Raw genomic sequence first — 26,455 nt, 5'->3', positions numbered from 1 at the left:
GCAGATGTACCTAATTTTTTTCCAAATTTTTTTATAATGCACAATTTTACATATACCTCTGCTTCTTCTAAAGCAGCCTGAAGTTCACATTTTTCTTGTTCCACTTGTTTCTTTATTTTCTCCAGTTCATGGATACGTTTCCCTCCTTCTGCAATCTGCTCCGTGAGGTCAGAAATCTCCTCTGTTGTTTGAGTAAAGGACAGGTAGGTATTTGGTTAAACACGTGACGTAAGGGAAAGATTCTTCCAAGTTATGAATATTATTGAATGTGATAGGGACTCACGCTGTAAGTTTTTGTTCTCTCGCTTCAGGGTTTCTAGCTGATCCAAAGATTCCTCATAGGCATTCTTCATCTTGAACAGCTCAGTGCCAAGGGAACGGGCCTCCTTCTGGGAGGCCTCAAGCTCGGCATGCGTTTCCTCATATTTCTGTTTCCATTCTGCCAGGATCTGAAAAACCAAGACCTGTTACCTGCTGTAAAGACAAAAGAGTAGAGTACAGAGCAGAGGATGCTGGAGGAATTACCTTATCAAAGTTCCTTTGCTTTTTGTCAAGGGCGGCACAGGCGGCATTTGTCCTCTCCACGTCAAGCATGAGGTCCTCGACCTCATTCTGCAGCCGCTGCTTCGTCTTTTCGAGGGAAGCACATTTGGCATTCACAGCTTCTACATGTTCCTCAGCAGCCTGTAGCCGCTGGGCCAGCTTCTTCCTTGAAGATTATACATGTTTTCAGAGAGAAGCGAACCATAATATGAATTATGAGCTATTACCACACACGCTGAAGAGTATTAGAAACTTCACAATAATGCTACCCAGCCACCTTTCATTCTTTCAACATATATCGATGGGCCTCTTTTATGAACCAGACACTGGCTACATAGCAGTGACCAAGACAAAAAAGGTCTCTGCCTCATGAAGATCACAAACAAGTGAGAGAGGTAAACAATAAGCAAATCAGAACATCGTAATAATACCTTACAGATATAAGTGCAGTGAAGCAAAATAAAATAGAGTAAATGGCGGGCAACTACTCTAGATGTTCAGTGAAGGCCTCCATGAAGAGATAATATTTGAGTCAAGAGCTAAAAGAAGTCAGAGAGTGAACCACAGGGAAGTCTGTGGGGAGAGTATTTCAGACAGAGGGAACAGCAGGTACAAGCCCCTGATGCAGCAATGAACTCATTGTGCTTGACAAACAGCAGTGAGGCCCCTAATTATCAGTGTAATTATTTGCTTTTCTTTGTATTCTTAACTAGATTTTAGGATCGTAAGGCAGGGACCATATTTGACTTATTCATATCTTATTCTCAGGGCCTGATTGTGACTGGCACATAGAAGCCAATTAACGAGCATCTGTGGACTAATTCACTGAATCTTCAAAGGTCATGTCTTTCTGATTCAATATGCAAAGTTTTCTGCTCATTCTCTGCTATCTGTGCACATACTTGGCCTCCTCCAGCTCCTCTGTGCGCTGGATGGCATCCGTCTCGTATTTGGTCCTCCACTGGGCAACTTCGGTGTTGGCCTTGGACAGCGCCCTCTGCAGCTCAGCCTTGGATTCCTGCTCCTCCTCGTACTGTTCCCGCAGCAGGTCACAGTCGTGGCGGGAAGACTGCAGGGCATGTGCCAGGGCGTTCTTGGCCTATGGAGACAGTTACACCTTCGTTTTACTGGATATTTAAATATTTAACTCTTAACTTTCAAAACCTTTTGAAAGCTGGTATAACAGGCTCCATGTAGAATCAGCTCATATGGGAAAAGTCTGTCTTAGAGTCATAATTACTTTTATCTCCTCTTCAAGTTGCCTCTTTAATTCTTCAATCTGTTGAGTAAAAGCTTGTTTGCCCCTTGATAACTGAGACACCAGAGCATCCTTTTCATCAAGCTGGCGTGAAAATTCACCTGATGGACAAAAGAAATGGCACCATTTTTTAAGTGAAAAAGAAGATTCTGCAAGCCCATGTTAGAAAGAAATTTTGACTCTTATTTTCCCAAATTGAGTGCTCAGATGGTTGAATTCTATGCTGACATCTTCATGCTCAGTGCCAAGTTTTCAGTTTTTATGGTGAAACTTTCAGATCCATCAGGATGAATAAATACAGCTTAAATTCTTTTTGTCCTTTCCATAACTGATTCTTTCAGGATTCTATAATATCGTATGAAACCTCGTGATGACTGTCAACAAGTAAGCTAAAATGTCTAATTCTACATAGTCCCCATTCCATAAGACTTTTGAGAGACTGGGCTATTCGTTGCCCCATTCTGGAAGTTAGTTGACCCACATAAAATAAAGAGAAACTTGGCCTGAAAGAGAAGCCCTGGACTCATGCTGGAGTAACCCCTAATCCCAACGTCCTCACAATGAGCAAATACTCAAGGACATTCTGGAACAGAGCTTGATCCTGTTCAATTGAAACCTTTATCTCCAGCATTGTCCCAAGATGACCTTGCACACAGGTCAGGTGTCTGAGTCGTTTGGTGAATCAGACATGTTCTCAGCTGCTATTATTAGGCTCCCACGTCACCAAATCAGTTGTTCTTAATCGCATCCTCTCCACCCTGAAGCTGCACAGAAGAGGGGAGAGTTACCAGATTCAGTCTGCAGGCGCCCCCTCTGCGCAGTCAGGTCATTGATCAGCCGCTGCTGCTCCTCTTCCTTTGATTTCAGTTCACTCACTTGATCCTCTAGAGTCCGGCACATTTTCTCTAGGTTTCCCTATGGAAGAAAAAGTAAAAGAAGAAAACAGAGACCTTTTAAACAAATAATAATCACCTTTGCAGTTGCTATACCTTCTCCCCAAAATAAAAAATACAAATTTATCTTAATATAGAAAATAAACCAAATTGTCTTGTATGTAATGTAATGCATAAAAGTTTTTTTTTTTTCTTTTTTTGAGACGGAGTCTCGTCCTGTCGCCCAGGCTGGAGTGCAATGGCGTGATCTCGGCTCACTCACCGCAACCTCTGCCTCCTGGGTTCAAGCAATTCTCCTGCCTCAGCCTCCCGAGTAGCTGGGATTACAGGCGTACACCTCCACGCCCAGCTAATTTTTGTATTTTTAGTAGAGGTGGAGTTTCACCATGTTGGCCAGGCTGGTCTCAAACCCCCGACCTCGTGATCCACTCGCCTCGGCCTCCCAAAGTGCTGGGATTACAGGCGTGAGCCACCGTGCCCGGCCCTTCTTTTTTTTTTTTGAGACAGAGTCTTGCTCTGTCCCCAGGCTGGAGTGCAGTGGTGCGATCTTGACTCACTGCAAGCTCCGCCTCCCGGGTTCAAGCAATTCTCCTGCCTCAGCCTCCTGAATAGCTGGGGTTACAGGCACGCGCCACCATGTCTGGCTAATTTTTCTTATATTTTATGAAAGCTAATCATGAAGCTCTGTTCAATATTAATTTGAAAATGTTAAGGTTATGTTCTAATTTTAAGATTTTGTTAAAATTGTATAGTGTACATTTTCTAAAAGCATGTTCCAAAATACTTCATTGCTTTTATGTATGATGAAACTTTCCTCACTTCAATTGCCTTGAAATTATTGGAGACCTTTGTTCTCTAACTGGAGACTTGGAGAACACAGATGGCTTATGTTCAAAAACTGGTGTTGTCATTTATTAATGGTGTGATGGGTCAAAGTGCCTGGCCTCTTTGAATTTCTGATCCTTTATTTGTTAAATGGAAATAGTAAAAATACTGATTTTTTTGTGCTTACTTCCCTGAATTACTGCAATTAACAAATGACTTTATGTGTAAAAAGTGCCCTGTGTAAACTATGATGTGTCCGTAAGGCATTGTTTTCAATAACAATTTCCCAGAACTTGTAGTACCTTGGCTTTGGAGACCGTTTCTACATTACTAGCAAGGTCATCAATCTCCATCTTCATCTCACTCTTCTCCTTCTCCAGCTTCTGCTTCACTCGCTGCAGGTTGTCAAGCTGCTCCCCAAGCTCGGCCACACTGTCTGCGTGCTTCTTCCTCAGGGTGGCTGCCGTGGCTTCATGCTGTAGGGTGGCCTCCTCCAGGTCCCTGCGCATTTTCTGGAACTCAGCCTCCCGCTTCTTGTTCATCTCAATCTGGGCTGAGGTGGCCCCACCGGCTTCTTCCAGCCTCTCACTGATCTCCTCCAGTTCCCGGGAGAGGTCAGAGCGCTGCTTCTCTGCTTTGGCCCGGGAAGCCCTCTCTGCCTCGATTTCTTCCTCCAGCTCCTCAATGCGGGCCTGGAAATGGTGCAAAATACAAACTCAGCTTCTTTGTATCATAACTGCCTCCGAGCCAGACTGATGAAAATCATGCACTTACTTGCAATTCTTTAATTTTCTTCTGCAATTGAATACCAAGTGCCTGTTCATCTTCAATCTTGCTTTGCAGATTGCTGATTTCAAACTCTTTCCTTTTAGAAAAATAGCAAAGGACAACAATTTAGTCCGTATCCAATGTTGGAAGCAAATCCATAAGCAATTCTTTCTTTCTTACTTTTTGAGCTTTTCATCAAGTTGCTGTTTCTCATTTTCAATGTCCATTATGGACTCTTGGGCCAACTTCAAGTCACCCTCAAGTTTCCTCTTAGCCCTTTCTAGGTCCATGCGAAGTTTCTTTTCTTGCTCCAAGGACCCTTCAAGCTAAATATAAATAATGTTGAATCAGAAGGAATGCTTATCTTCCTTTAGAAGAAAATAACGTCCTTGATGATACTAGACTTACATCATCCACTTGTTGTTCAAGTTTGATTTTAGCTTTGGTCAGGGTGTTGACTTTGTCCTCCTCTGCCTGCAGGTCATCCAGGGTCTGCTGGTGGGCCTCCTGCAGAGCCTTCTTCTCCTTGGTCAGCTTAGCGATGGTTTCGTCGAGACCTGCCATCTCTTCTGTGAGGTTTTTCACCTACAAAGGTGAAGAAAGCAGCTTAGTTGTTCTAAAGCAGCTTAGTTGGGTGGCAGAACCTCTATACAATATTGTAGAATATGATTGATACCTTGTTTTCTGTGGCATGTTTTTCCTTCTCAACCTTGGCCAGTGTCAGCTCAAGGTCATCAATGTCTTTCTTGAGTTCTGAACATTCATCCTCCAGTTTCCTCTTCTTGGCTGTCAGCTCAGCATTGATCTCTTCCTCATCCTCAGCTCTCTCTGTCACCTCTTTGATTTTGGCCTCTAGCTGGATTTTGGTTTTGATCAGCTGGTCACACCTTTCCTCTGCATCAGCCAAGCCTTCAGCTTCCTTAAGTTGGAAACAAGATCAAAATTGGGAAGAAAGAACGAAATACTTTACAATGATAAGAGTGTATGTTTCTGCATTTGATCTTTTGACTTTCTTATATTCATTCATTTATTTATGCCTTCACAAATTTTTGTTTCATGAACCACCCTACTGTGTACATTTTCTACATGTGGGTAAGCCAAAATGTACCAGTTGTTATTCTGTTCCCCTAAAAGAATGTATTCTACAGTAGATTAGAAAACCTATTTCCCCAAAGCTACCATGAATGTAGAAAGTAATTAGTGACATAACAGATCAGAGAATTTGGATCAGAGATGGTTTCATGAAAGAACCGCTATTTGATTTGGGCCTTGAGAGAGGGGCAGGATTTGCTTTTGCAGAAATCAACTTATTGTGGAGAGGAGCAGGAGGGGTGTGGGGAAGCATTCTAGCAGGACAAATTCAAGATACAGCTGCTACTGATTTTTTTTTTTTTTTTTTTTGTAGTACTGGAGGATGCTCCTGATTATGATGTACTAAATTCAAGTTGAAACATAAAGTAATCAAGAAATTCCTGGCAACCTGCTGTTTCCAATTAAGGGGGTCAGGGCAGGCAGGAAATGAAGGAGACACTAGAATATATACTCATCAGTAATCTTCCATATCAGCCTTTGAATACATTAAGGAATGCAGGGTGCTGTGTATAACCATGTCATGAATACAGTGGTTTAGTACAGATTCCGCATAAATCTCTGGGGGCAGCAGAAGAGAATACAGGATAGATTGGGAGGGCTCTCTTTCCTTCTGTAATCTAGAAGGAGTTATTACACTGCTCAACGTTGACAGAGAGACCAATCTTAACAGAAAAAAATATGACTTTGTGATAAGTAGACCAATTCAATTCACTCCAAATAAAACATAGTCTTATAAATTATAGTCTCAAGTTGATGGAAGCAGTTCTCAAATGATTAGTTCAGGAGAGGACAGTGAGCAGGCTGAATGGAAGAAGAGAGAATTGGGAAGTAGGTTGAGCAACTTTGGTGCTGATACAACAATGTGGGTGTGACATGATGGGACACTGACTGTGGAGACAGATTAGAAAGGGAGTCTGAGTTTTTGAGATCAATATCACATGATAATTCAGTAAAATTTGATGTAGAGTGCTGTCAGCTGTTCCTATTCTAATTTAAGACCTGTGGACATCTAGAAGTTCAAGGAAGTTTCAGAAAAATATTACTCTCTCCATGCTATCCTCCCCTTCATATTTTATTTGGGACTGTGTTATATTAAAATCATTTTTAAGGACTGTATTTAAAGGGAAAATAAGTCAAAAATCTTGTGGTTTGATGAAATTGTGTACAGTGGAAAATGAGGGACTTTTCTACCTACTGCCCTGGTACTGGTTTGTTGGGGGTTATTGGGCAATGGAGGAACGTTTGGACCTTTTCGTGCCATTGGAGTGTTTTAACCTTTTCCCTCCAATGAGTGTCTCCCATGCAATTACCAAACTCATGGCCCACAGTGGCCAAAGTCCTAGCACTTGCATCCTGGTTAGTGATACCAAGGGTGATATTCCAACTCACAGCCTGAACTTGGAGCTGCAAGTCATTTTTTTCTTTCAACAGCGTCACCATCTTTTCTTCCAGTTCCTTCCTTTTTGCCTCTGACTTGGCAAGTTCATCTTTAATTTTCTGAAATTCTTCCTTCATGGTGGCCATCTCCTTCTCAGTTTCTGCACTCTTCAGCAGAGGCTTGATCTTAAAGAAGAGTTTCATCCAGGGCCAGTGCTTGACATTCATGAAGGCTCTGATATTGTACTGAATACAGAAGATGGCCTCCCTGAAATTTAATTGATGCAAATTAGTATTGTGTGGCTGATGAAATGAGATGAAACCTTGGCAGTGAGAGTTGGAGATTTGGCTCCACCTTGTTCCTACTCTGCTTTCAAACATGCAGATGAAAGAAATTCTATTTTGGGATGATGGTCGAGGTCTTGCTAAGGTCACTCATTTCTCTACATCACTGCTTCTCAAACTTTGGCATGCATAAGAATCACCTGAAGGACTTGTGAAAATACTGACTCCTGACCCTCACCTCCACAGATTCAGATTCAGAAGTTCTAGGATGGGGCCTGAAAATTGGCACTTTTAACAAGTTTGCAAGGAACGCTGATGTTGCAAGTCCAAGGAGCACCCTTTGAGGAGCCTTGCTGTACATCAGTGCTTCTCAAACGTTGCTACTAAAACACCACTAAGGGCAGTGAAGGGGGAACACAGCTCTTTAGGGATATGTGGGGCCTGAGATTTTAAAAACTCAGAATTTCTTCAAAAATCTCTGGCATTATATATTGATGTTGTGTGAATGTTGCATTCTACTCTCTAATACCACTTTTGTTTTCATCTAAATGATTTTTACAACTAATCACCACATATATAGACAATTACCCAAATATATATATATATCATGGATCAAAATTTATTATTTTTAATGAAATGGAATATAGTTGAAAACATCAGCATAATCACAAGTGGTAAAAATAAAATTTGCTTCATGTAAATTATTTATATATCTACATACACATATGTATATGTGTAGATGTATAGGTGGCAATGTAAAATGCCTTTCTCAACATGGAGTAATAGTCCTTGTTACATACGTCCTGTACTTTGAGACACCTGGCTCTACAGTCTTTGAATTCTGTCCTTGCATCAGATTAGATGACCAAAAAGCTACATTCCCTGATGACATTTTGCTAACTTACTGCAAAAAGTCTTTCACAGATAAATGGCCCCTAATATTTTAAATCATGATAGTTTGATAACATAAATGATCGGAAGGAAAAAGTTGTCTCTGCATCCTGTGTTAAAACCACTCTTGACTGTACTGTCTGTAATGCAGGTCAATGTCCAGCTGCTACCCAGTCCTTCCCCACCTCTGCCTTTTCTTTGATTCTTATCTAATGCTCTGTCCAATAAATTCATATTAGAAACGAGTGCTAGGGCAAAAGTTGGCTTCTGCTTACTCACTGGTGTGTTTTATCTTGTTAGATAAGAAAGTACACACACTTTATGCTTCTCAAGTTTTTACCCATACAATCAGAAGGTGATGGTTACTTTCTTAAGTTTTCTGGTACATGTATATTCCCACTTCATTATAGGACTCTTATTCATTTCTTCTTTAGTGTCCTTATCATAAGCTGAGTCTTAATTGTAAGCCATTTCAAATATGTTTTTGAAGATGGACTATGTGAATAAACATAATGTTTTATACCTTCTCTCCACCATCCTCTGGTACTCCACTCTTGCCAAGAACCCTCTGCACCTGGCCTGGGTTCGGGTAATCAGCTGGGCCAGCTTGTCATCTCTCATCTCCTCTAGGAGCCCCAGAAGACCAGCTTTGAAAAAGACCTATGTGTGGTAAGAGTTGCAGATCAGAAGCTTTAATGAAGTTCAAAAGAACAGGAATAGCATCAGGTAGGATTTACAGAGTATTACCTTGGTGTGTCCAAATTTATACTGGGTGTGGTCAATGTCAATGGACGCAAGGAGCTTCTCAGAGGCCTTCTTGCTATCAATGAATTGTCCTTCAGGGATTGCACTTGCGTTTAATACCTTGTATCTGTTAAAGTATATATAACTTTTAAAAACTAGTTTACTGATGACACAAATAGTAGCTAAACATTAAATGATTCACTTTTTAAAGCAGAGGTTTTAAAAAATATTATTCTTTGTTCACAGGGAGAACATTGTTTATATGAATGGTCATCCCTTTGGCAACCAATTTTTACTCCATTGCCTTTCCCTCACAGTTGCAACTTTCCTTTCTGTCTCATCAGACCCTGTTCTTAGGAAAGGGTTCTGCCTTAGGAAAGGCACACATTATGGTGTGTCTAACCAATAAAATGCAATGTGTTATCTTTACTAGATACATTTGCTTTTTAAGGCCCTGAATCCAAGAGAGCTACTTTTCATTGCAGAATTTGGTAGAGAGTACACTTTAGGTGTTTGGATCTATCCTAATCACCTAAAATCAAACTTAGACATGCTTTGGATCTTGAGCCCTGGAATTCTCTGTCAGTGCCACCTGACCTAAACCTAGGAGAGATCAGCTCCTAGCAGCTGCTACCCAGTCCTTCCCCACCTCTGCCTTTTCTTTGATTCTCAAGATGGGCTTATCTAGAAAGGAGAAAAGGGACCTGAGGAACAGTCATTATGACATGTTCCTTCTGTGTCTGGGAAACACTGGGAATCTAATATGTGAGAGAAAAAGACAAACATAGATGATACCAAAGGAAATGACAGAAAATGAATAGTTATGTTTGTATGGAAGAGTTTCTAGCTCAACCACTTATTAACTGTTACTTTGGGCAAGTACCTTAATCTCCCTGAGCCTCAGTTTATTCATCTATAAAATGAAGTCTTAATAGTCCCTACCTCTGCTGTGTTTTTGTGAGGATTAAACAAGATAATCTAAACATATTAAGCACTCAAAAAGGTCGTTCTTATCATTATTAGAGGTGACGTGTACATCTATGAGCTAAGCCAAGAGCCTGGCAAATCCAATTAAAATTCCACAAGGTGCTTAAAAGTTGCATATTTACATTTTAAAAGTGTTTGAAGCTGGGCATGGTGGCTCAGGCTGTAATCCCAAAATTTTTGGAGGCCAAGGCCGAGGCCGGTGGATGACTTGAGGTCAGGAGTTCAAGACTAGCCTGGTCAACATGGTGAAACTCCATTTCTACTAAAAATGCAAAAATTAGCTGGGCGTGGTGGCACGTGCCTGTAGTCCCAGCTACTTGGGAGGCTGAGGCAGGAGAATCGCTTGAACCCAGGAGGCAGAGGTTGCAGTGAGCTGAGATCACGCCACTGCACTTCAGCCTGGGCGACAAAGCAAGACTTTGTCTCAAAAAAAAGTGTTTGAGACTTGAGGCTTGTAATTTTTTGACTTGTTTTTGTGACAAAACTAACAAGTAGAGGCAGGTGGTTCACTAAATTGTTTTGCTTGCATTAAATTTGTTCATATTAAACTTCAGAATACACCATCATCAGGAGAAACTGACCTCTGTTTGAAGTCTGCATAAAGGATTCTGCTTGGAAATCCTTTCCTACAGATGCGGATGCCTTCCAGCACACCGTTACACCTCAGCTGGTGCAGGACAAGTTCATGCTCCATGGCACCTAAAAATGCATATTTATTTCACTGCAGAGCTGTTAAAAAGGAGGTGTGGCAGTCACCCTTTGCCCTTTCATTATAGAACTTCTTACCAGGAGTTTTAGTCTCATTGGGGATGATGCACCTCACAAAGTGAGGATGGGTACTCCTGAGGTTGGTCATCAGCTTGTTCAAATTCTCCTGTAAAATCGGGAGAAATCCTGTCATCTTAGACTCTAGACATACATATGAGCAGTCATTGATGTCTATAAAATCAATATCTATAGCTGAGTTGAATGACCAGTATGGACTGCGTTCATATAAGGCAACACTTTGAATGCTTCTTCTGAGATGCACTTTCCTCCTCAATAGATCTTTCTGCACTTGAGTTTCCAGGAGTTACACACAGAAAGCATCCTGGCATGTGCTTCTTTTCAGTTTATACCAACACCATCCTTCTTCCTACCCTGGTCCCTGGCCATACACATACATTTACAAGGCCATTGCCTTCCCATGCAAGATGATCGCTCTTTCTTCTACTCAATTCCATAGTTCTCCAATAAGGAAATGGAAGCCTGCACCACATTTGGACTTTTTCCTTATAGTACAGCTCCTCTTTTCCAGCTCTATCAAGTTTTAGGGGATAAAGATTATCTACAGGGGAGCAATCCTACCAATTGTAATTGAAAATTGACTCGATGAAGAGCAAGGATACTATATTAGTTGCACTACAGATTTGCTGCTAGAATTCATGAGTTCATTAGCCATACTGATGTCTTTTGGTCTCGCTGAGTTCATGTCATTGCTCTTTTTCATGGCTCAGCTAGATTGTGAATGACAGAGTATTATGGTCTATAAAATTTTCTATAAAATATTTCTCATTATTTGACTTAGCATGAAAAGTGAACTAATAATTTCTGAGTAATTTAAATCCCTTCTTTCCAAAGTTAGATCAACAGAGTCACTAGTTACTATCAGTCCTTTTCTAAACTACTCATGGAATGATCTTGTACTTTTCAAAGCAAATTTTAACACGTTGGGTACAGTGTACACTGCTCTGGTGATGGGTGCACCAAAAGCACAGAAATCACCACTAAAGAACTTATGCATGTAACCAAACACCACCGGTTCCCCCAAAACCTATTGAAATAAAAAATAAATTTTAAAAAAGAAAAGACGAGGGGAATTTTGCCCAGGAAGATGTCAAAGCATATTATAAAGTAATTTTAATAAATGTAATGTGATATTAGTACATGAATAGATAAATATATCCTTAGAACAAAAATAGAAATTCAGAAAAACAGACCCATGTAAAAAAAAAAAAATCTCAAAGTAATTGGAGAATGTCAAAAACAATTTCTTCCTTACTCTGAAAAGGGCAGACACTGTCTGGAAAGAAGAGCCCTTCTTCTTACCGCCTTTCTTGGGCCCTCCACCTTCTGAAGAAAAAGGAAGAAAATAATTACAGCTTTGAATTGGCAGGGCTACTTCTTTGCTATTTGCTGATTTCCATGTTCATCGAGTGGAGCCTTTTTTCTACCCAGCTGGCCTCTCTGATAGAGCCTGAATGAATCTTATTTTTCAACTAAGTTTCAGCCACTTATCTGTGATTCTTTCTCCAGTGGGAAATGAGGCCAGGGATATTCACCTGACCGTATAGAGAGGGATTCCCTAATATTAGTTCACGTGGGGAGCACTAACTTCAAAATTCATCGATAGAAGCTAGTACTGAGAGGCAGAAGTTTGTCACTCTGTTGCCTAAGATTTATACCCTCAGATACTCTATATCCTGCAGATGTGGAGGAAGAAGTAGGAGAGAATCGTAGAAGCTGAGGCTTTTCATTGGTTGACAGTCTGATAATTCCTCTCTGACTCTGCAATAGGGCTCCTGTCAGTAGTGGAGTGAGCCACAAATATGTGATTACAAGGCTGACTATCTATTCAATACTTGGAGGAATCAGGGGCTTGGTCTGCAACCCTTCTGCAGGCCTAAGAGATCACTAGCTTCAAATTTAACATCATGTTTTGTAATACCTAGAGAGTATTATTAACATTTGAGCATTACCTGCTTCAGCAGTTTGAGTCCCAGAGAAGAGATGAGCTAGAGTCTTCATTGCAGACTTCTGGTACAGCCCCACCACGGTCTCGTTCAGGGGGTCCTTGTTCTTCTCCAGCCAGCCAGTGATGTTGTAGTCCACAACACCAGCATAGTGAATCAGAGAGAAGTGGGCCTCAGCCTTGCCTTTGACCACCTTGGGCTTCTGGAAGTTGGCAGACTTGCCCAGGTGCTGATCATACAGCTTGTTCTTGAAGGAGGTGTCTGTTGCCTTGGGGAACATGCACTCCTCTTCCAGGATGGAGAAGATGCCCATAGGCTAAAAAGCAGACCACAACACAATACCACACTTCTATTTTTCTTTCTGTCTGTAGAATTAAAATAAAAAGCAGCGAATAATATAGTTGCCACAAAATATGGTTTCGGAAATGCAAAACTAACCTTTTCGATAAGCTCAATGCAGGCAGCCAGGTCCATCCCGAAGTCAATGAACGTCCACTCGATGCCTTCCTTCTTGTACTCCTCCTGCTCCAGCACGAACATGTGGTGGTTGAAAAACTGTTGCAGTTTCTCGTTGGTGAAGTTGATGCACAGTTGCTCCAGGCTGTTGAACTAAATAAATAGATATGTTTACTTCTCTCTTAAGCAAATTGAGCATCTTTTAAAATACAGAATTTTTCCATTTTAAAAATGTGTGTCCAAGAGCCTTCATATTATAGATGTTAAAATCATTGGATTAAAGAGACTTTGAAATGAAAGGTGAAAAGTATGGAAGATTTGAGGGTGTATGGAAGCTACTATTTTTCTGCTGTCATTTTGTAGAAAATCCTACCATTATGATATTCTTTTCCTGTGTTTGCTTAAATTTATTCAGGTATTTTCCTGAGTACCTACTTAATCATTCTGTGTTTATTCCCATTATCTTCTACATTTTCCAGAAGGTTTACAGTTTTCTGTTGACTCATTTAGAAGCCAACTTGCAACCCCTGAGAAGCTGGCTGGGAGGAGTCTATCTTGCATGGCAATCACATGATCAGCATGGCAAGTGAGCAATAATTGCCACCCGGGTTGTTATTTAATGTGAAATGAATAAAAAAAGATCAAGATACCAAGTATTATATAAAGTATGACAATACACATTTATATTTTGAAAATACACCAAAATACACCATTTTGGTATTCACCAAAATGTTAATATCACATATAAATAGTAGAATTATGTGAAATCTTTTTCCTTGGGACCTTCTATGTCCTCTGCAATGCCCTAAGTTTTGCTTGTATAATTAGAAAAAAAAGTAAACTTCTTAAAAACTATAATCAAGAAAAATATATTTCATAATCAAATATGAATTTTTATTTCATGATATCATACTAATCAGTCTTAAAAGCTAATTGCATTTGTTAATGCTGACTCTAAATTATTACTGTTTCTCAGCTCTTTTTTTTTTTTTTTTTTTTTTGAGACGGAGGCTTGCTCTGTCACCCAGGCTGGAGTAGTGCTGTGGCCGGATCTCAGCTCACTGCAAGCTCCGCCTCCCGGGTTCAGGCCATTCTCCTGCCTCAGCCTCCCGGGTAGCTGGGACTACAGGCGCCGCCACGTCGCCCGGCTAGTTTTTTGTAGTTTTTAATAGAGATGGGGTTTCACCGTGTTAGCCAGGATGGTCTCGATCTCCTGACCTCGTGATCCGCCCGTCTCGGCCTCCCAAAGTGCTGGGATTACAGGCTTGAGCCACCGCGCCCGGCCTGTTTCTCAGCTCTTTTTTTTTTTTTTTTTTGAGGCGGAGTCTCGCTCTGCCGCCCAGGCTGGAGTGCTGTGGCCGGATCTCGGCTCACTGCAAGCTCCGCCTCCCGGGTTCACGCCATTCTCCTGCCTCAGCCTCCTGAGTAGCTGGGACTACAGGCGCCCGCAACCGCGCCCGGCTAATTTTTTTGTATTTTTAGTAGAGACGGGGTTTCACCATGGTCTCGATCTCCTGACCTTGTGATCCGCCCGCCTCGGCCTCCCAAAGTGCTGGGATTACAGGCGTGAGCCACCGCGCCCGGCTGTTTCTCAGCTCTTATTGTCTCTGAGTATTTCTTAGAATAGACCTTCAATCCCACTGCACTAAGCTAATTCAGAACTCCCTTTGGATCATATAGCAAGTTGGGGAGTCCTTATTAAGTGCATTGTTGTTTTTTTAAAGAAGTGCAATTGCTATTACAGTAACTGCCCACTTACTCTCTTTTAAGGCTTAAAATAATTTCAACGGTGGTAAGAAAAGGTCATAGTCTTCACTAATTCCTTCATATAGATATTTCCATTGCCTTACTATAAAATCCTGTCACCAACCAGCTACCAACTCACATCAAAGATCTCAAAGCCAGCAATGTCCAAGACCCCGATGAAGTACTGCCGGGGCTGCTTGGTGTCCAGCTGCTGGTTGATGCGGGTGACCATCCACAGGAACATCTTCTCGTAGACGGCTTTGGCCAGAGCACCCACCGCATTGGTCACCTTAAAAGACAAAGTTATAACTCTCGAAGTTATTAGAGGCCTGTGAAAATGCTTTCATCCTTGGCAGTTAATTTGAATTATGCACCTACCTGTTCTACAGTCTGGCCTTTGGTGACAAACTCATTGCCGACTTTGACCCTAGGGTAGCAGAGAGCTTTGAGCAGATCTGCGGAGTTCAGACTCTGGAGATAGGCCGCCTTGTCAGCAACTAAAAAGAAGAAAGAGTAGAACAGTGTTATTGTGGTCCAAAGAAACCCACTTCCTTAAGCATATTTTTTAAACTACAAGTATTTTGTGCAGTGTTTCACATACTTTCCGAGTATCCTTACTCATGTTTTCACTAAGTTCAAGTTTTTGATTATGGGGTAGTTTGCCCTAAAGAACTTCAATTATTATAAGAAACATCTACCTGGTGCTTATGTTTCCCGTGGCATATTATTTAGGTATACAGATACTTTCAAACTTACTTCTTAAAAGTGAGTTTACCTTCCCTAGGAAGATGCATGGGTAACAAGTTAAGAATGTGATTTTCAAACAAATGCAAGATCGTGTGGGTGACTTAGTTGATACCTTCTGTGCCATCCGGCTCTGCTTGCTCCTCACGCTGCTTTTGCTTAAATTTCAGGTTCCCATAATGCATCACAGCTCCCGTGAGCTTGTAAATGGAGACCTTTTCTTCATTGGTAAAGCCCAAAATATCAATAGCACTCTGTCAATATAACCAATAGGATAGCTGTTAGGTTGTGATCCGCACGCTTACTATTAATAGTGCACGCTCCCGTCGCTGGCCTGCGGAAATTATCAGTACTCATGGGAGACAAGGAACCCCTTAGATTGGGTATATAGAGAGTTGGTCAACCAAAGGCCAGCACAGAGCATTAGAATTATAGGTGCACACCCTCTGAAGATTCAAAACGTGAACTTAACAGAGAATAAGGATAGTAACTCTAAGGAACTTGTTATTTTGAGAGATGGTAGGAATCTAAGGCAAGTCAATTGCAAAAAAAAAAAAATTGTTTAGAAATTCAGAAATGACAGATCTTTAGAAGACTGTTAACGGGTAAGTAAAATGCTGTAGGGGCACATCGTACTCTCTTCATTTGACTCCATGGGGCATGTCCATTTGCATCCTGGAATCTTCCTTTGCCATTTCTACTAGACACTGAATATTTATCTGGATCACCATTACTCTGACCGACCATAATAATTCCGACTTTCTTGTGTTCTACTTACATCTGTGGCCATCAGTTCTTCCTGATCATCGATGCTGGCGACACTGATCTCCCCTTGACTGACAAATGGGTAGTCATATGGGTTCGTGGTAATCAGAAGCATTTCTAAGTACAGGAAACAGAGCAAAGATAAGCATAATTATCTTCTTCATTAAAACAAGAGATTTCTAGACAAATTGTGAGGCACTATATGGTGCTTGGTTGATGATTGATGGGCACTGAAGAGGCATTTAAAGGATATTAGGTACCATTGCAAACGCCTTGAAGTTGATGTCATGGTGCCCCTATAAATCCTTATTAAAAAAAAAAATGGCCGCGCACAGTGGCTTATGCCTGTAATCCCATCACTTTGGGAAGCCAAGGCAGGTGGATCCCCTGAGGTCAGGAGTTCAAGACCAGCCTGGACAACATGGTGAAACCCCATCTCTACTAAAATATAAATATTAGCCGGGCGTGGTGGCGCATGCGTGTAATCCCAGCTACTTAGGAGGCTGGGGCAGGGAGAAACGCTTGAACCCGGGAGGTGGAGGTTGCTGTGAGCTGAGATTACGCCATTGCACTCCGGCCTGGGTGACAAAGCGAGACTCCGTCTCAACCATCAAACAAACAAACAAAATTATTGTAATCCAAAGAGGATAATCACATAGTGGGAAAAGTTGTATCACTATAGTGTTGATTATATACAATCCAGAATTGGAAATAATCTATCTGCAAAGAGGGTATGGTTAAGTAAATTGTGCTTATTTCTAGAATAAAACACTATGCAACCATTGGAAATAATGATGTGGAGCTGTATTTAGTGACATGGAAAAAGCTATGATATATAATTGCTCAGTAAAAAAGTAGATTACAGGAGAGCATGTAACCACAATTTCAGTTATGAAAATTGTATGTATGTGTCTATATGTAGAGATATGTATATAGAAAATAACTAGAGTGATATTCATCCAAGTGTTCATGGTGGTTATTTCATAGTAGTAGGAATTAGAGATGTTATTTTTACTTTTCCTTTTACTTTCCTTTGAATTTTTCTAATAAGCGCATATAAATTTTTACCAAACTCACAAAGCTATTTTAAAAAATAAAATGGCATATAAACTTGACAAAATTCAGTCACAGAATACTAGGTTGGACTATGCATTGATAGGTACTGATGCAGTAATTCTGGAAAAGAATTATGACATTTCTTACCAATTAGTTCTGGTTTCTTATTCGATGTAATCTGATAAAAAATATGATAACTTCTCTCAGCCTTAAGCTGGAAAGTAACTCTAGACTTCTCTAGCAGATCTGGAAGGAAACAAATAACAAATAAGAAAAGTGTAAAAATTCATGTGACATGTGAATTTGATTTTTTTGGTCAGTTTTTTTAGGTCATAAGAATCAGGAATGAATTTAAAGATATCTGAACACTTACATGTTTCAATATCAGCAGATGCCAGTTTTCCAGTAGTGCCAAAGTGGATTCTGATGAATTTACCCTTGAAAGAAAAACTAATATTACTACCTTGTTTTTATATAATATTAAATCTTTGAGAAATTCAAAACATTTGATGCTAGTGCTTTAATATTAAATCAATTCAGAGAATATCAGGTAGAAAAAGGTGTATCTCCCGTCTTATAAGTAGAAGAGTTTTATCTTTGATTTAAAAATCGTAAACATTTATTAAGTATGTGAAGTAATGGATATGTTAATTAGCATGTTAATTATTCCATAATGTACACATAACATATATCAAAACATCACATTGTATTTCATAAGTACAATTATTATTTGTAAATTAAAAATTTTTAAATTGTGAATAATTGTAGATCACGACAGGTAAGAAAGAACTCAGGAAAAAGGCCATGTATCTTTCAAGATGGGGTTTGATCCACGTTATTACATGCTCAGAGGAAAAGGAAAGAACAATGATGTAATACAATGGGAACGAACAAGATTCAGAGAATGTATTTACAAACATCTCATAAAGGTTCACCAGTGAGCAGTATCTGTTCGAGTGTCCAAGAGACTTACAAAGCGAGAGGAGTTGTCATTCCTCACGGTCTTGGCGTTGCCAAAGGCCTCCAGTAGGGGGTTGGCACTGATGATTTGATCTTCCAGAGTTCCCTGCAAAGGCAAGAGCAGTCCTTGCATCTGGAGCTTGGGAATTTCCTACCTGAGAGTCCCAACAGAGCCTGGATTGTGACTGTGACAATCAGACTCACCTGTATTTTGCCAGAAGTAACTTCTTCCTTCTTCTTCTCCCCAGTAACTGCAATTGTTGCAAAGTACTGGATGACACGCTTGGTGTTCACAGTCTTCCCTGCACCAGATTCTCCACTGTCAGATCAAAACTCAATCAGATATGGTCTCAAAGCTAGCAGCTATCACAGCCGTGTAAAGAAAGCATAAAATGTACTTACGTGATCAGGATTGACTGATTCTCTCGGTCTACAAAAGAAATTATAGGCATTTAATACTGTTTTCTTACATATTTGCAAATGATAAGTAAAGTCAAATGAAATGAACTTAGCATTATGCAGTCTGGGCTTTGCAACCTTTAGGGCTTGGCAGGCTCTAGACCTGCCACTTTCTCCTCCCCAACTTCAGCACACATCTACCCATTTAAACAGAACACCACCACTTTTATCGGTTTTATGTTCAAATCTTCCAAGAAATATTTCATTTGAGGAAAAAAATTCTAAGATGAGGGAAAATGTTTGAAAGCCACCGTGTAAGTGATGACCACATGGCTGTGTATTCCTGAAGCACCAGACTTTTTCTTTTTAATACTCGATCACTAAATAAACAGTGAAAGTAGACTTGGCTCTTTGGTTAGGTTTAGATGACAATTTAAGTTAGGCCTTATATATTGTGGGTCCAAGAAGTATTGAAGAATGAGCATCAGAGATATTTCTAGTGTGTGGGAAGGAGTAAGTACAGTGAAGGTGATAGCTGTAGAAATACAGCTTTGGTCATATTTTTAGGAAAAGGTAAAATTTTGTTTTGATGTTTTACTCTCTCTGAACAGGAATTCTCTAAGCCCCTTCTCAGGGTGCCACAGGTAGTTTAGATTGGTCTAGCTAGGGTAAGACAATATTGTAGGAAGCAGATTCAACATCTAACTATCTTAATACCAAATACACCTTAAATCTCGAGCCTGTTCAGGTTGGTTCTGGGAAAAGGGCAATAGCATTGTGCCGTCTTTCATATAGAGAGACTGTTTAATCTGTCACAATTTAGGATGCTGAGGCTAAAACTAGAGAGACAAGTTTTACTCTTCCGTTTTTTGGCTCATAGTAACAGAGACACAGTTTGTACGTGTGATTGTGTGTGCATGAGTGTACGAGTGTGTATACATACACAGAAATATTTGTATTTTTGCTCATATTTATTTGAGTTTCTGAGTCATTCAAAAGTATACTAACTAACCATGGCCAGCCTCTGTTGATCTTTTCAAAGTTTAAGAGATCATTAGCAATTATGTGATATTAAGGATTACAAATCAGCCTTTCTCCCCTTCCTGGACCTTCTGCTTCATAAATACACCAGCCTCAACTAAAAGGGATGATCTCAAAGAATGTGTTGAGATTGCCTCGAGTCTCTTTCTCCTATGGTTCTGCTCTAAAAGTTTATGCACTCGCAAAACATTCGGCTCACTCACCAGTCAGCATGAACTGATAGGCGTTGTCAGAGATGGAGAAGATGTGGGGCGGGGCCTCCTGGCGCTTTTTGCCTCGGTAGGCTGTCACCACCTCAGGGTTGTACACTGGCAGCCACTTGTAGGGGTTGACAGTGACACAAAAGAGACCTGAATAGGTCTGTGAGAAGGAAAAAGAAAGAATAAGTACCCAAAGACCTTTCCTGTTATTTGTGGAATTAACTTATGAATTGAATGTTTTTTTGAGACAGGGTCTTGCTCTGTCACCCAGGCTGGAGTGCAGTGGTGCTACCTCAGCTCACTGCAGCCTCGACCTCCTGGGCTCAAGCAATCCTCCCACCTCACCCTTCCAAGTAGCTGGCACTACAGGCGTACATCACCATGCCCAGCTAATTTTGTATAGGCTTTTTGTAGAGATAAAGTCTCACTTTGTTGCCCAGGCTAGTCTGGAAATTAATTGAATTTTAACAAAAAGGAGCACTTTAAGTGAGTACTCTTATTTCTTCAAGGTATCAGCATGAAAACTAGTTGGTGGGTTCAACAATGTGATAGCAGAATCCTGAGGGAAACGACTACAGCTCAGATTTCTTATTGCTCTCCTCAAGGCTTTTCACAGTGATTTTTGCATAGCAGAAGAAGAAATACATGTTATTAAACACATGTGCTATGAAACTTTTTATTGTTTTATGGAAATGGTTTATATTTTCTTTACAGCATTAAGACAATTCAAATTTATGAGAACATAAATTTGGACATAAGCTAAGTGGCCAACAGTAAGGGTATGGTTAGGTGAACTATGGTAAATCTTCTAAGACAATATGATGCAGGCATTTAAAAAAGCAAACATGAAAGTATACAGCAGCACTCAGAAAATATTTACAAAACATTTTTAAGTTATAAGGAAACAGAACACAAAATGATATATATACATCATGATTACAATAGGGGGATTTTAAAAATCTTTGACAATTGGTTCAAGACAGGCGCCAACCAGTTAGACTGGATGCTGACCACCATCAACACTAGGTACACTTGTATAGGTGTTGCCTAGCTAAATATCGGCACTGGCTAAACTATGCAAAAATATTAATGTAATATAATAAATTGGGTTTAAAAATATTTACTGCGTGTGTATTATGTGCAGGTCTTTGCCAGACAGTAGAAATGAGACCTGATAAATGAGATTATGTCCCTCAAGGAATCCCCAGTCTATGTAGGAGACAGTCATGTAAATGAATGATCAAGGAGAAACATGGTCAGTGTTAAGGCAGGGACAGAAATAAAAGGACAGAACATCTCACTGCTTGGGGAAGTGGGGAAGGTTTCATCAAGGAGGTGACATTCCAGATAGAAGGTACCAGAACACACAGATACAGATTGCTGTTATTTTAGGGGAGTGAAAATGAGTGAAATTTGTTTTTTTCAAAAAAACAAAAACAAAAAACATTTTAGGCCGGGCCTGACGGCTTATGCCTGTAATCCCAGCACTTTGGGAGGCCAAGCCCACGAGTTTGGAGACCAGTCTGGGCAACATAGTGAAACTCTGTCTCTGCTCAAAAATACACACACACACACACACACCACACACACACACACAAAATAGCCGGGTATGGTGGCACATGCCTGTAATCCCAACTACTCTGGAGGCTGAGGCACAAGAATTCACTTGAACCCAGGAGGCGGAGGTTGCAGTGAGCTGAGATCGCACCACTGCACTCCAGCCTGGGACACAGAGTGAGACTCTGTCTCAAAAAAAAAAAAAATTAAAAGAGTTTCAAGTGTTAAAACATGTTTATCTTTTCACTCTGGATGATTCTGCGGCTGGAGTGGGGAAGAGGAATGGGGAAGATGACCTGTGATTGAAATATAAGCAGTAGCTGCTCAAATGCCTGCTTAAGGGTTTCATGGCAAACCCAGTCAACATGGACAGTGGCCTTCCCCAGCTTTGGATGGAAAAACAAGGAAGTGCTGGCTGTTGAGCTGTGCTTTACAATAGCAATCATGAAGCCTTTTAACTAGTTATGCTACGATGAAAGTGAAATGGGTCACTACCTGTGACCTGTTTATGCTCAGTGGAAGAAGCGGGATGGTAGAGTACATGAGGATGATTATAAAGAGCGCTGGCCGGGGGTACTCACGTAGATCATCCAGGCTGCATAACGCTCTTTGAGGTTGTACAGCACAGCAGGCTCGTGCAGGTGAGTCATCATGGCCATGTCCTCGATCTTGTCATATTTGGGAGGGTTCATGGGGAAGACCTGATCATCCTTCACTGTCAGAGTCTGGTAAACAGGAAAGATAACCGTTTACATTAATTGAGTGACCAAACAACACCAACAACAAAAATCAATAAAACGTGGCAAGCTCCTGGGATCCTACTCACCGCTCCTCCCTCAGTCTTCACTGTCACTTTTCCTCCTTCTCTGCTCTGGATGGTTCCTTTGACAAAGGATTCTTTGGGCTCCGCCACAAAGACAGACGTTTTGGCATCAAAGGGCCTATTCTGGGCCTCAATGCGCTCCTTTTCAGACTTTCGGAGGTAAGGAGCAGCCTCCCCAAAAACAGCCATTTCTGAGTCTGAACTCATGGCTGCTGAACTCTGAGGTCCTAAAGGAGATAAAACATTTCACATTAGAGAGTCTGGATTGCCATGTATACCAATAAATCTTAATATTTGTGGTATTTCATAGGCCCAGTTGGAAATTCCATTAAGACAGGTCTACTGTTCACCATACTATAGTTACTGAGACAAACATAATCACAAGAGTGAAAATGCATCAGGTGGTCTCTGTGTACCCAATACCGTATTCAGGGCTTTGCATCTGTTGTCTTATTTCATCCTCCAAGACTCACATCCTCATCGGGAACTGAGTTACAGTCCAGTGCTGCTGTCAAGTAGCTTGTGACCTTGGGTATGTCACTTGATTTTTTTTTTTTTTTGAGCCTAAGTGACTCCATCTTTAGAATAGGGATTATAAATTCTGCCTTTCTTAATTCACAACCCATGATATATGGTGAAGATACTTTGAAGAAGAGGTTCAAATGATGACTGAGAAAGTTATTTGAAATTGTTCAGGCTACCATTTATATATAAGATGTCATGAATTATCATGTCACCAAATTCCATGTTTTGAATGTAATGTAGGAGAACTTTATTTCCTCCTTTACCTGTTCAGCCAGATTTGTTCAAGTTCAGTGTTTTATTGGAGATTATAATTTTGTTTCCCTTTTTTTTTCTTTTAGGTTAGGTGCTTAGTATAGTTTCTCTGACACAATTTTTTGCATATTAAATACAGTTCACCAGTTTAACCCCTTTAAACTAATTAAGGATAAAAACAGTAGCCGACGTTAACCTCATTCTTCTACATCAAAGGGCTCCCTTTGCTATTCCAAATTTTTCTTTGAAGCATGCAGGCCCTGTTTGCTCCATTCTATGTGATCTGCAGATTGCCAGTGGAATCAGTAGAATGAAAGGTTTGGAAAATAACGCTACCGCAGTCATTACATGATCAAATTACTTGAAACTCATTTGAATCATCTCTCCTAGTCTTTCCCTTTAGAAATGCAGTATGTAGTGGAAGGGCATATTAATACCTCTATTATATATAAGAAAAATGCCACAGCACTCAGCATTGTGTAAGGCGACTTTTTACAAGGGCTTTAAGAAGTTTAAAGGAAGGATTGTCCTACTTACTTCCTTTTGACTTTGTTGGATATTATGTTTACTAAATGAATTCTAACAGCAGGATGCATTTTTATCAAATTTGAGATTTTTAGCCAGGGAATCTGAGGGTAGACTCTTTTTTTCCTGCACAGACAGTATATTTATTCAAAGCAATTCCCCTGCTCAAATGTCACCCCACCAATGCTTGAGCCATAAATGAGGATGTGTGCATTGTCCTGAAAAGACAGTCCTCCCTTTCTCACCCCTTTCCTGAAGCACAGTTGTTAGACAGTATTTACTGAGACAAGCACTTTCTGAAAGGTTGCTAAGTGACAGAAATCCATCCCAGAGCCTCTTACATTCTCCTCCAGGAACTGATTAGTCCAAATCTTACCTTGTTACCAAGTGAGAAGATGCAGCCTGGGAGTGAGACAGTTCTATAAAAGAAAAGGGAAAAGCACTTGATTAGTTAACCAAAAAGAGAGGGAAAAACATCCCATTTACGGCATTACTTGCTATTGTAAACAGAAGTAACAAAATTCATAGAGGTAAAATGTGCAGTTCCAGAAGGAGCAGTACCAGAACTAGCAGCTGCTGCTGACACTGGGCGGTGTGACCGGTGTCCCTCTTGAAAGGCCCGTCCTGCTCCCACTTACCTTGGAGCTTTTTAAAGCAGGACGAGTCAGCCTCATTCCAAGGGCTCTTTTATATGGATAGCTATGGAAACAATGCAGCTGCCTCTTCTTTCTTAAGTCAAAAGGAATTGTTTGGCAAAATACCTCTTGGCAATCTAGCGTCCCCGCATAATTCTCATTCATATTAAGAATGGTTGGATATAATTAGAAATATTTTTCTTATTGAGTATGTGAATAAATCTCCAATGGATAATTTGAGAAGATGATCTGAAAGAAAGAGTCAAGCTGGGGGATAAAGGCCGTGGCTGGGCAGCCAGGATACCTGGTTTCCCTCGGAACTTCTTTTTGGCTTTGCTGGGCATACCATTCGGGCTTGCCTTGCATCACTTTTGCATATTTCACATGTTAAGTCACATAAATAAAATACAACTATGTATTTTAATTTTGTGGACAGTTAATTTTTACCTGTGGATCTTTTCTTTCCAGCCCTGCAAAATTAAGCGATGTGCCTTCAAAAACTTAAAGAGACAGAAAGTCCTCTCTGTTGTTCCAATATTTCTGTAGTTTCAGAATTTCCTTGCTGTCTCACCTTTTTGCTTTTGCCAAAGCTGTTCACTCTACTCCGCGCACCATTTCCTGTCCCCCCTACCCATTTGACTTGCCTGCAATAAAAAAGGCTGAATATTTTCTAGTAGCAGAGGTGTTTTTAGAGAGTACTTTTCAACATTTTTTCATGTCATAGCCCACTGAGAAAAAAATGACAATATTAGTGTCGCATGCTAGAGTAATGGGGAAGGGATTTGTCTGTATCTGTAAAGGGCTTGGGGAGAATATTTTTAATTTTTTTACATTCCTTTATGTAATATAAATATAATAACTATGATACGCATAGCATTAAGGAAAATATTAAATACTGAATATGTCGGAAACTTACAAATAATATCTTCTTGAAAATCCTAAGGAAAAATGTCAGCTATATCCCACAAATAAAACTTGTTTGTATCTGACTTTATTCTTGAAATATGACACAAATTTCCTGATCAGATTTTCAAAAATGATACAAACAGTATCTGCGTTCTTGATAATTACCACAGTGGGGCTCTTTGTCCAAGAAAGAGGGATGAAAATGGAAAACCAAGGAATTTACAACTGTTGAAGTATTTTAAAAATTTACCAGCTCTTTTCCTTCATTGAAAAATATAATGTTGAATATTCTAGTATAATGAAAATAAGTTTTTAATCCATTTGAACGCTCTCTTTCATATCAAATATTTCCAAGGATAATGAAGCTCTAATCTTCAAAAACTTCATGGGTTAAAGGACTCATCAGTTGCTAGATTGGTCAAAGGGCACACTAGTCGCAAATACACAGAAGTACCTGATCTATTCAAAGTCTAAGGTTTGGAACTATTACCATGAGCTACCTCTTCCAGTACAACCTACTTAGTCTTCTGGCACCTTTACTCTGGCTGGTGCTCTCTGGGCAGCATGCCTTGTCCCAGGCATCCTGGAACACCAATCCTCCCAGCAATTCCAGGGGTCTCTTGACTGCAGAAGACAGCATTCCATTCTCAGCTGGCTGCTGAAGTCCATCCAGCACATGGCAAACACCACCATTGTGCTTGCCTCCCATGGACATCATAGGTTATGCTGTCAAACTGGAATGCAGCCCAGTCAACACTCTGAGGAAACCTTGGTCAGCCTTCTCCCAGCTAGGAGCCACCTCCCAAGGCTGTGGTCCCCCCTGCCCATCCAGCCATTCTAAGACTGAAGAGATCAACATTTTATGGCACATCAGTTATCTTTTTGATGCCAAGACACACTGGTTGGGAAGCTCTGTTTTAAGGTGAGCTGTGGAGCTGCTTTTTCAAACTAAACAGCCATTTTTAGTGCCCACAGCAATAGTTTAATATTCTCTTGTCCATCTCTGCTGCCGATGGACATTTTCCTTATGATTTATTAAATATTTCTTATGTTATTTACAAAATGACCCTCACTTTTTTTTTTTGAAACAGAGTCTCACTCTGTTGCCCAGGCTGGAATGCAGTGGCATGATCCCAGCTCACTGCAACCTCCACCTCCTGGGTTCAAGCAATTCTCCTGCCTCAGCCTCCCAAGTAGGTGGGACTACAGGCACATGCCACCATGCCTGGCTAATTTTTTGTATTTTTAGTAGAGACAGGGTTTCACTGTGTTAGCCAGGATGGTCTCGATCTCCTGACCTTGTGATCCACCCGCCTCAGCCTCCCAAAGTGCTGGGATTACTGGCATGAGCTACCACGCCCAGCCCGATCTTCCACTTTTAAGCCAATCCATGGTTCTGTATTCTGTTTCCTCAGTTGGTAAACTCCTTCAGTGAATACTGTCTTCTATAGGTAGCAGCTGTCTAATACA

General features: G+C 40.5%; 1 protein-coding gene across 2 annotated transcripts in view; it reads right to left on the bottom strand.

Moving 5' to 3' along the window:
• LOC117067691 (myosin-2) overlaps positions 1-24,142 on the bottom strand; it is a 28,438-nt gene extending 4,296 nt beyond the window's left edge. Inside the window, exons 1-33 of one of the 2 annotated variants that reach the window (XM_033184544.1) lie at positions 24,083-24,142; positions 23,821-23,863; positions 22,146-22,369; positions 21,901-22,044; positions 19,766-19,922; positions 18,525-18,552; positions 18,327-18,441; positions 18,136-18,228; positions 17,536-17,599; positions 17,310-17,408; positions 16,120-16,223; positions 15,457-15,595; positions 14,976-15,094; positions 14,737-14,886; positions 12,834-13,004; positions 12,402-12,711; positions 11,705-11,775; positions 10,450-10,537; positions 10,245-10,362; positions 8,680-8,803; positions 8,456-8,592; positions 6,769-7,024; positions 4,964-5,206; positions 4,696-4,872; positions 4,468-4,613; positions 4,294-4,384; positions 3,822-4,211; positions 2,590-2,716; positions 1,784-1,902; positions 1,446-1,642; positions 526-709; positions 284-449; positions 57-181 (exon numbers count right to left, since the gene is read on the bottom strand). In XM_033184544.1, coding sequence (XP_033040435.1) covers positions 57-181; positions 284-449; positions 526-709; positions 1,446-1,642; positions 1,784-1,902; positions 2,590-2,716; positions 3,822-4,211; positions 4,294-4,384; positions 4,468-4,613; positions 4,696-4,872; positions 4,964-5,206; positions 6,769-7,024; positions 8,456-8,592; positions 8,680-8,803; positions 10,245-10,362; positions 10,450-10,537; positions 11,705-11,775; positions 12,402-12,711; positions 12,834-13,004; positions 14,737-14,886; positions 14,976-15,094; positions 15,457-15,595; positions 16,120-16,223; positions 17,310-17,408; positions 17,536-17,599; positions 18,136-18,228; positions 18,327-18,441; positions 18,525-18,552; positions 19,766-19,922; positions 21,901-22,044; positions 22,146-22,349 — 4,656 coding nt within the window. In that variant the 5' untranslated portion in view covers positions 22,350-22,369; positions 23,821-23,863; positions 24,083-24,142. Of the gene's footprint in view, positions 1-56; positions 182-283; positions 450-525; positions 710-1,445; positions 1,643-1,783; positions 1,903-2,589; positions 2,717-3,821; positions 4,212-4,293; positions 4,385-4,467; positions 4,614-4,695; positions 4,873-4,963; positions 5,207-6,768; positions 7,025-8,455; positions 8,593-8,679; positions 8,804-10,244; positions 10,363-10,449; positions 10,538-11,704; positions 11,776-12,401; positions 12,712-12,833; positions 13,005-14,736; positions 14,887-14,975; positions 15,095-15,456; positions 15,596-16,119; positions 16,224-17,309; positions 17,409-17,535; positions 17,600-18,135; positions 18,229-18,326; positions 18,442-18,524; positions 18,553-19,765; positions 19,923-21,900; positions 22,045-22,145; positions 22,370-23,820; positions 23,864-24,005 lie in introns of both variants that reach the window. The other variant, XM_033184542.1, reaches the window with a different exon arrangement.
• Positions 24,143-26,455: the final 2,313 nt, after the last annotated feature.

This window comes from Trachypithecus francoisi, unplaced genomic scaffold (genome assembly GCF_009764315.1).
Source record: "Trachypithecus francoisi isolate TF-2019V2 unplaced genomic scaffold, Tfra_2.0 Lachesis_group20, whole genome shotgun sequence".
Classification (NCBI taxonomy): Eukaryota; Metazoa; Chordata; class Mammalia; order Primates; family Cercopithecidae; genus Trachypithecus; species Trachypithecus francoisi.
The sequence above is the reverse complement of the archived record's forward strand: the minus strand, read 5'-3'. Positions and strand labels throughout refer to the sequence as shown.